Below are 10,939 nucleotides of genomic sequence, written 5' to 3'. Positions count from 1 at the left end.
TGGGATTGTGCCTAGCCTTCTTGAATAACATATGATTTCGAGCTTTCCATATGCTCCATAGAGCTGAGTAAATTAAGGACCACCTAATTTTGGAACCATATTTATTCAACTTTAAAGCTCCCATTTGTAATAGATGGTCCGAACTACTAGTAAGAGCAAATGGGAACAAACATGACCATTTAACTAGCCATCACCAAACTGAAACAACATAATTGCATTGGAAAAAGAGATGATATTTACCTTCCTCCTCCACACTACAAAATAGGCACAACGTGGACTCCAAGAAAACAAGTGACTTTACTTGGCACCCATTTACACAAAAAAAAAAACATTACATTATTAAGCAAACCATCCATCTGAGCCTTCGCCATCTCATCACACATGGGCTGAACAGAATATTGAGCTGAATCATTTTATTTCCACACCCAAGAGTCCAAGGCATAAAACAAGAAAACATTGTTAATTTTCCTTCACAAATTAGGCAAAGAGACAGTCTCACAGCCATTCCTCTGGGGTCTCGACCAACTCCAAGTTTCACCAGTGGTACTCCTTTGTTTTAACCTATTATAAACCATACAATATATTTTGTGATTTTAGACCCTGTTACAAAACATGACAAATTTACTTTTTTTTTTTTTTTTTTTTTTTTGGGTTTTTCTATGTTAATACTTAGCTATATAAAAAAAACTTAATTGTAGACATTCAGTTTACATTTAACAGGTGGCAAAAGAATCGTGAGGCATGGATATTGTTTTCAAGAAAATCATGGGGCATGAAGATGAAAAAGTGGAAAAAAAAAATGCAAGTATTCCAAATAGGGAGTGACATGAATGAATAGTATATTTGACAAGAAGATATGTTCCTAGATACACAATAATATATATATTATATGCATACATAAAATTTTATAGGTTTGCACACATATCAACAACGATAATGATCGGAAAAAAAAATATAACATTGTCTAATGATATATCTTCTATCTAGACTAGCATTGATTTTGCTCATCACAAGTTGCAATATCAACTGTGGAACATGAATTTTAAACAATGAAATTGAAAAGGAACAATTTGCACCATAAAATGAGTAATTGGTTTATAAATAATTGTCTAGTATCACATATTAAGAAATATGTATTAGTATATTAGATATTATTATGAACAATACACTTATTGATTATTTTAAAAATATGAAAAGCCATTGTGAACGATTGTGAGATACTGACTATTAGTTTTAAAATATGGTTAATATTCAATATAAGAACTTCTCTTAAAAGATATAACTGACAATCCGACCCAACAAATTTAACTTTTACCATATATCTATTTGGTCATTTTGGTTTAAGTTTGACACATTATAAGTTTAAAACATGGATTCGAGGTGAGTTATATCAATATGTGAATAAAGTCCATGATATGCATTTAGAATGCCCCTAAAAGTAAGGATATTCTTTATAGACCAAATTCCATAAACACCAATATACTCTGAGTTGGTTTTCGGTTTAACCATTGAAATATTGATTTTTTTTTTCTAGTTTATAAGCATTTTTTTTGCTAAATAGCCATGCAAATCGGGTATAGGAGGTTTCTCGATAACCACAATACTTTGAACTCTATAAAAAACATTAGGGAGCGTTTGATCCACATAATGTTTTTGGAAGGAGTTGTATCCATTATAGGAATTTGAATACGAAGGAGTAAAATCTGAATGAATTGGAATTTGTTATGCATTTGGTTAACATGGAATGAAATATCTTTTGTGTTTGGTTTTCATATTTTTCAAAAGAATTGGAAAGTAAATTATATAATATGACCAAAATTATTTTTAATAAAATTTTCATTTAATTAAAAAAAGCCATTCTTTAAACTTGTACCTACTCAACCCTACGTTTCTATTGAATATGTATATAATATATAAAGGAAAAGATAGCCTTAGAAAACGAAAACATATAATTTCATTTTATAAAAATAATTAATAGATATCATGGTTTGTGGTTAGGTCTAAGGCCATTTAGTTAGAAGCTGGGTGCATACTTAAAGAATTTAAAAAGGAAAAGATGTGTTTATAACTTTATATGTATGTGTACGTGTAAGTGTAGGCAGGAAATGTACAGATGTGTGTAGATATAGGTGTGGGTATATATATGCTAGGGTGGGTGAAGGTGAGGTAAGAGTGGATGTAGGGACAGGAGTCGTAATCATGCGTTTGTAGGTATGCATGTGTACGAGCATAGATATGATGTGGATGTGGGGTGTGAGTGTGTGTACGAATGAGTGTAGGGGTGGGGTGAGGTATGGGTGTGTGTAGGGGTGAAGTGAGATATGGGTGGGGTGGGGTGGGGTGAGGTATGGGTGTGTGTAGGGGTGAAGTGAGATACGTCAATATGGGCTTGTATGTGTAGATGTAAGTGTGGGTGTTGATATACGTGTGTAGGGGTGAAGTGGGTGTTTAGGTGTGGATGGGTTGGGAGAGATGATGATAAAACTTTGATTTAAAAAAAAAAAAGCAATTTTGTGAAGTGTACACAGATTTGTGAATACAAATTCTCTTAAATTTACAAGGATACAAAAACATGTTGTGGATTGAATATCTGTAAAGATGAATGCATGTTTATACATTTGTCATTTCAATTGAAATATACATTGATTATTAAAAAAAATGAAGTTATTCGTTAACATGTATTGTGCGGCCAGTTTGAGAAAAGTTATATTTGTTTAAATATTTTTTCAAAAAAAAAATGTTATTTTATTGTCATGTTTTAAATCAGTAAGTGTTATGCATTTATTGAACTATATTTCAAATAAATATTTCATTAATGATCAAATATTTTTTCAAAAGATATTAGATGTTGTAAAACGCATTAAAGAGCTTTTAACCCAACGGTATCATATGTTGTTTTCCTTCATTGAGGTCGATAGTTCAAGTCCTTTATAGGATATAGATATATTAAGGAATATATAGTTTAGGACTTAGGAATAAGTTCAAATTGATGTTCAAAAAAATATAATTGGAAAACCCCATATAGTTGGTCGGTTATTTTTTTTTATTTTTTTAATTTAAAAGTTTTTACCGGTAAAATTATAAGAAAAAATCTCCCAATGGTTAAATTGATTTTCTTTTTCAAACTGGTTTCATACAATATTATAGTAATGTAAAAGTTTTTCCCAGTAAAATTATTAGAAAAGATCTCCCAATGGTTAAATTGATTTTCTTTTTCAAACTGGTTTCATACAATTTTATTGTATAGTTACCTAAAAACCCTTATATATAACTTAGTAGTTACAATCGTTCTTTTTGAAAAAAAAAATCAGAAGTCTTTAAAAGTTCAATCTAGAAACATATTCTTTCGGTGATTTATTAAATCGTAAAAATTACAATGGAATTTGGCCATGTTTATATCAACCAAATTATGAAATTACAGAACTTGTAAAACCCAAATAGTTTTTATTCAAATGTAAAGTGTTTGAATTTAATATTCAGTGATGATATTTATGAAAATATCATTGTTCTCTAAAGAGTTGGCGGCCTATAAGCATTCTTCTGATCTCACTTGTTCCAGCAGCAATCTCATATAATTTGGCATCACGAAGAAATCGGCCGGTAGGGTACTCATTCATATACCCATTCCCACCCAGACATTGAATCGCCTGACAAAAAAAGAGATTTCAATTCAATTTTATAACCAAAATATTCGGTCATTGGAGATCAGGATTCATTGAATTTACAAATGGGAAATTTAATTTCAAACCTGTAAAGCAACTTGCGTGGCTCTTTCAGCAGCAACAAGTATCGCCCCAGCACAATCCTATAAGAATTAATTACAAACCCATGCATCAATGGACAATGATTTTGCTTGAATTTATGCATTTTAATCATAGCTAGCTACAAATTTCACCTTTGTGATGATTTTTCCATTGTCACAATCCCTTGCTACAGAATATACATATGATCTATAACACGATTGAAACTATATATCAATAACATTAATGACCATGAGGCTAAGACCTCTGATGTTGAAAAACTGCTCATTTTTACCTTGAAGACTGCAAAGCAACATACATGTCTGCAATCTTCCCCTGTTTTAGCACAAGATAAAAAAAAAAAAAAAAAAAAATGAAACGACAACTTTTGGTGTTGTTTTTTTAAATAATAATAATGCGACTGAAAATGCAGGAATTAATAAACCTCCATAAGTTGAAACTGCCCAATGGGGCGTCCGAATTGTTCACGTTGGCGGACATATGGAAGAACAATATCAAGACATGCCTGCATGATCCCGATAGGTCCAGCTGCAAATACGATTCTCTCTAAATCTAATCCGGACATCATGATATAAACTCCTGGAATGCATCATTGAAAACCAAAAGAGGATCAACGAGCTGTTTCTTTTTATTGATTTTTGCTTCATGAGAGAAAATCAGAAAAACAAGATGATGAAATTATCTTTGCATGCATGCAATGATACCTTTTCCTATTTCACCAAGTATATTGTCTGTAGGAACAAAGCAATTTTCAAAAACAAGCTCGTATCTGAGATCCAGAAGATAAGATAAAGATTGTTACATTTATTAGAGAAGAGAGACATTGAAAGTAGCCGGAATTGAATACATACGTAGGACTTCCACGCATTCCAAGTTTATCTAATTTTTGGGCAGCAATGAATCTGTATATCGAATGTAAATTACACAACAAGCAGTAGATTAGTGAGAGATCAAGAAAATATTAACGTTTTCTACACTTAGAGCTGCATGCATAAACCATAAGAACCATAATTAAGGCCATCCACAATGGGGTTGAATGGCCATGTAAAGGTTCAATAGAATTCTAATGGAAATTTATGAATTTTTTAAGAATTGAATTCTCTTTTCTACTTGGCATTTCATACAACTCTCCATTGGTTTAATCCATTAGAGTACGTACCCAGGCGTTCCTTTTTCAACGATAAACGCTGTTATCCCTTTTGATCCAGCAGAGGCATCTGTTTTTGCGTAAACCACCTAATCAAATAAACTCTCATCAGTTTTGGACTTTGACCAATTAATTAAGTAGGAGTAGGAAACTATATAAAAGTATTAAGCTCGATATACTCTTACCAGGGTGTCGGCAATTCCGCCATTGCTGCACCACATCTTGTTTCCATTTAAAACATAACCACCATCAACACGTTCAGCTTTACATTTCATCCCAACAGGATCGGAGCCAGCTGATACCATGCATGCATAAACACATCCATCGTTAATTGTAGAAGCATTAACATAATCTGAAATCTTAAGACCAGCAAAATACATATATATGCATGTATGTACCATTTGGTTCACTCATAGAAAGAGCTCCTACATGCTCCCCGCTAATTAGCTTTACAACAAAATTAATCGACAAATTAGAATCTAGCTAGCTAAAAATATGTACGATGTCAAAATTAAACCACGTATACCTTGGACAAATATCTTTCCTTCTGGGCAACATTTCCATGCCTCACCTTCAAGAACAAAAACACAATAACGAAGTTGTTAATTGCTGAAAAATATTCGTATCTTCTAAATGTAACTATCTTAACAATTAAGTTAATAATTGTATTAATTAACTTGGAATGTTTAATGCAGGAAAATGTAGGTTAATGAAAGGAAAAGTGAGTGGATCATTTTAAATCCTTGTGTTGTAGAAGCAATCAAGCAATATATATATATATATATATATATATATATATATATATATATATATATATATATATATATATATATATATATATATATATATATATAGAGAGAGAGAGAGAGAGAGAGAGAGGAGGGTTCAATTGAGAAAAAAAAAAGTTGAGAATAGGGGAATCATTCTCAGCCACTCATTTATCTATGCTAAACATTACCTTAATAGACATGCTAAACATTACCTTAGCAATCAAGCAAAATAGACATGTGTTTTCCAACAAAACATGTTTCCTTAATCTATGCTAAACATTATCTTAATATATACAAAAACATAGTTTTTTCGTTTTTTTTAATTTTTAAGAAGCTATTTTTATCGAAAAATGATTTTAAATATACCAAAATTCATGATTTTTTATTCTCTACAAATAGACATCCATATTGATATAGTTTTAAGATAAAATAAAAAATTTATTTTTTTTATATTTTCAGCTATCGTTATTCATAAGTGAATAAAAATGAATCACGTTTTTACTACAGTACATTCGTTATTCACTTATGAATAAAAACTATGATTAATTTTTTTTTTTACAATTTAAGTATCATTCATATATGAATATAGCATATAATAAACATAGTAGATTCATATTTAAATATTAGACGATGCATTCACTTGTGAATATTACATAGTATATTCACTTGTGAATATTACATAGTATATTCACTTGTGAATATTAGATGATATATTCACTTATGAATATTAGATAATATTTTCATATCTGAATATTACATAGTATTACATGGTATATCACATGTGAATATTACATAGTATATTCACTTGTGAATATTAGATGATATATTCACTTATGAATATTACACAGTATATTCACATATGAATATTACAAGGTATTTTCACAAATATGTATAATTTTTATATGTTATTCACATATGAATAACATACAGACTTTCATATTTGTTTTTTTTGTTTTAACAATCATATACTGATTCAGGTGAGAAAACATATTCATATATGAATATAACGTGGTAATTTAGTTTATGCATTTCATCAAACAGTTGGAGTGCATACAATTTAACTTTTTTTAAAATGTTAAAAACATGATACTTTGACTATTTAAATCTTACAAAATAGTAGATTGATAGAGAATTATATGAAATTTTTCAAAAAAAAAAAACGATTTGATCTTTTTCTAATCTCAATTTTAAAGTTTTATTTGATAATCGATGTTGAATGAATGATATGAAGTGTATTTTTTGTTGATTATCGATGATGTTGATCTAATGACGCTGGGAGTATAATTAATCGTAGATGTTGAAGATCTGATCGTATTCAAGCAGAATTGAAGGTTGGATTAAAAGAACCAAAAACGAATTTTTGTTGTTAACTGTTGAATCGTGTTGATAAACATGTTATTGACGAAGATCGATGATTGATTAACACTGGATGATGTTGATGATGGTTTAATTGAAGAAATCTGGATGATTGTTGAAGGTTGGAGGAGAAATTTGGATGATGAACGATCGATTAGAAATTGGTTTGAACTTTTATCTATTTCTATCCAGTTACGTATTTGAGATCGAAGGTTATTATCATATTTACAAGTTTGCCACCGTGTCTTTTTATGCTTAGATTAAATGAGTGGCTGAGAATGATTCCCCCATTCTCAATCTTTTTTATTTTCTCAATTGAACCCACCTCTATATATATATATATATATATATATATATATATATATATATATATATATATATATATATATATATATATATATATATATATATATATAGCACCAGAATATTCCATAACTATCAAGTTATAGTTTTAATTACCAACTGATTAATGCAGACGTTAGAATGACAAACATACGAAAACCCAACTGACGCTGATGCACGGCTAATCTCCTCCGTGGCCAAACAATGATACAAATAACCTACATCGAGTCCTCCATATTCAGCTGCATGCATTAAAAAGAAAGATTGGTTTTACATTTGACCCAACACCTTGATCAACACATAATATATATATATATATATATATATATATATATATATATATATATATATATATAAGGTTGCAGATATACCCAATGGCGGAGCGTATACTTAGAGGGGTCCATGCATCCCACTTGGAAATGGAACCCAACATATATTCATACACTATTTTATTTTATTTACAAAACTTTACAAATGGTTCTTTTGCGTTTCAAGTTTTCCTTAAAATAGTCCTTATGAAACAGTATTTGTATGGATAGTCCATTTGGAGCAAATTTTATGCAAATGATCTTTATGACTATCTTTGTTAACAGATTATGTTGAGTGTATGCAAAATGATGAAAATGCCCTTTGTTTTTTGCACATAAATAGTCTCTCTCTCTCTCTCTCTCTCTTAAAACTTAGGAACAAGGTCTTACACTGAAGAACAAGATGGCGATTGTAAATTACAGATGGAGATTGTAAAATAATAATCGTTGCTCGTCGAAATCATGAATGGTTTACCGAATCTGTAAGATGCCTAGGATCGCTATCATTGTTCAATTTCAAGTGTGGTACCAATCTCTAATTGCAATTCTTATAGGAGAGGCGTTAATCTAAGTCAAAGGCGGTAAAACACATAAAGTAGGGGGAGAGAAGGGGATGTCGAAACAAGGAGTTACATGGCCGATAATTACGACTTGCAAGATGGAAATCTGATGCGCACTCTTTCGTCTCCTCCTAATCAATTGCCAATCGATCATCAAAATCACCTTCTGCATCTCTCAGTTTCTTACTCAAACACTTTCTTGCAATCATCCCGATGTGTCAAAAGTAAGGTGACGTGGACCAAAATAGGGCGACTGGGTGACCTCTTCTCTCACAACCATCACTGACCACCGCTATACCATCTAACCACTAATGGTATCCATAAATTAATCAGACATGCTGGGGTTTTTCACAACAAGGATTTAATACGTAATTTTTAGGGTTTTCTTACTTATGTGCTACAATGGATAATAACTCCCATAATTTCAGTTCACAGGTAATCTTGATGATAAACTGAAGCGCTTTCTTGGAGTCTTGAAAACTCATTTTCCAAACATGGGTTTTGCTCTAACTTTGTTCTTCAGGTCACACTTTGGTCAATAACAAGAACATCCCACACCCATTCCCAATATATATGAGTTCTTCATCTCTGATTTCTTTCAAAAAAAAATGAGTATTTTAAATTCTTCGATTTCTCATGTTTACAATTTTTCTTTACTCATTTGTTCATGGTAAGATGTTTTCTATGATACCAATCAAGAACATGTCATAGGTCTAAATGCTCCTAATTTGGGTTTTTCTGGTTCAATCACCGATAACACAATCGACAAACTGTAGCGACCTCCCCGCCGGAAAGGATCTGCATCACAAGGTTGGGGAACACAAAAATGGAGGTCCAGTTTGTTTCAATTGTGAATAGGATTTTATTTTGACATCGTGTGAACATTTCATAAACCTTTTGATACATATTTGATGTTGGTTTTGGTTTGATGTTTTGTATGTGTGTGTGTGTGAGAGAGAGAGAGAGAGAGAGAGAGAGAGAGAGAGAGAGAGAGAGAGAGAGAGAGAGAGAGAGAGAGAGAGAGAGAGAGAGAAAGGACTATTTATGTGCAAAAAACAAAGGTTGTTTTCTTCATTTTACATACACTTATCAGAATCTGTTAACAAAGATAGTTATAAGGACCATATGCTTGCAAGGTTTGCTCTACAGGGACCATCCATGCTAAAAATATTTCATAAGGACTATTTTAGATAAAATTAAAAAGCAAAAGGACCATTTGTGAAAATTTCTATTTTTTTTTTAATTAGAGTTCTTCGTTTAGCACTACTCTTTAAACGTTCTTTCTTTGCCATGAATATCAACGGGTTAGTTAAATTTTAATTTTTTTAATTTTTATTATATTAATTAATAAAATGTACCACTATTACCTTAAGGTCTGTATACGCCACTAGATATACGTACCTGGAGCGGTAAGTCCATGAAGATCAAAGTCTCCCATTGCTTTCCATAAGTTAACATCCTGCAACAGAAGTTCTAATACAACAATTAGTTATTTTCAACATATTATAAGTATCTATGAAACATATATAGAAAAATGCATCATTTATTTTCTAAGAACCTCCGGGAAAGAATCTGTCTTGTCGATTTTGTCTGCATGAGGAGCTATCCTCTCTTGGGCAAATTGTTGAACACCTTCTTTGAACTGCAGTCATGATTGCAAAAGGTTGTAGTAAAACTCATCAATCAATCGTCTTAGAGGTTACTAATACATAAATACAAGAATAATAACAGTCGTCCATTTTATAACTCACAAACAATAAAAGAAAGAATAATATATATATATATATATATATATATATATATATATATATATATATATATATATATATATATATATATATATACCCTTATTTGTGTTTCATCGAATAACAAAGAGGTTGAGAAGGAAGCAGCAGCTATTTTCCGTCGTGATACTGTCGTTCCATGCACCACAATTGGTCTAAGTACTCTCAGTGATCTCTGCATCGATCGGCTTGGACTTCTCGAATCAGATAAATTTAATATCCGAGAAAGAATGATTTCCAAAATATCTATTTAATGTTATTAATGAGCCATGCCCTTCTGTGTCTCCATACCATACATATAAATACGATGAGTAAACTTCCAAAAGTCAACAACATTTAAAAATGGATTTTCTAAATGCACATGTAAAATTCTTAATGCATGAACATCACCTAATTTTTGTTCATCGTTATCAATGCTCAATTTTGCTATTAATATAAAATCACCTTATCTTATTTAAAAACAAATGCGTTTGAAAAAAGGTTGTAGAATATAGATGTTTTGAAAATGTTTGTAGAAATAAGGCTATAGAGTATTATTCACAAAAAGAAGTTCTAAAATATCATTGTTACATCATCTTCGTTACATCATTATTATATCCCTACTAAGCTTACTAAACTTATGAAATAATAACCAGTCCACCACTCCATATATTTATATCTTTTTATTTTTTATTTATTTTAATACATTTAAAAAACATAACATATTCTAAGCAAAATAATTAATAAACATTACCTTAATAAAAATAAAAATAAATATATAAAATTAAAACTACCTTAATCTAAAAATTAAAATTACATTAGAAACCTCTTTCAAAAAAAAAAAAAAATACATTAGAAACTTACTTCAAAAATAAAAATTAAACTAAAATTAGAATTGTCATATTTTTCTTGAATTTTCTAGTTGGATTTTA

General features: G+C 30.5%; 1 protein-coding gene across 2 annotated transcripts; it reads right to left on the bottom strand.

Moving 5' to 3' along the window:
- Positions 1–3,329: 3,329 nt before the first annotated feature.
- LOC145160760 (isovaleryl-CoA dehydrogenase, mitochondrial-like) lies at positions 3,330–10,312 on the bottom strand. 2 transcript variants are annotated; one of them, XM_079080072.1, is made up of 15 exons: positions 10,090–10,311; positions 9,803–9,886; positions 9,646–9,703; positions 7,494–7,618; positions 5,435–5,479; positions 5,307–5,355; positions 5,094–5,203; positions 4,921–4,997; positions 4,613–4,663; positions 4,466–4,530; positions 4,186–4,340; positions 4,036–4,076; positions 3,896–3,950; positions 3,749–3,805; positions 3,330–3,647 (listed from the first exon to the last, which is right to left on the bottom strand). In XM_079080072.1, the coding sequence occupies exons 1-15, from the start codon at positions 10,207–10,209 to the stop codon at positions 3,501–3,503; spliced, it is 1,239 nt and encodes a 412-aa protein (XP_078936198.1). In that variant the 5' UTR covers positions 10,210–10,311; the 3' UTR covers positions 3,330–3,500. The 2 variants fall into 2 exon arrangements, with proteins under 2 accessions (XP_078936198.1, XP_078936199.1); XM_079080073.1 differs by lacking the exon at positions 7,494–7,618 and having other exon boundaries at positions 9,646–9,717; positions 10,090–10,312.
- Positions 10,313–10,939: the final 627 nt, after the last annotated feature.

The sequence above is a fragment of the Lactuca virosa genome, chromosome 2 (genome assembly GCF_052849685.1).
Source record: "Lactuca virosa cultivar CGN04683 chromosome 2, Lactuca_virosa_CGN04683_v6, whole genome shotgun sequence".
Taxonomy (NCBI): domain Eukaryota; kingdom Viridiplantae; phylum Streptophyta; class Magnoliopsida; order Asterales; family Asteraceae; genus Lactuca; species Lactuca virosa.
Note: the sequence above shows the minus strand (reverse complement) of the source record. Positions and strands in the feature narration are given on the sequence as shown.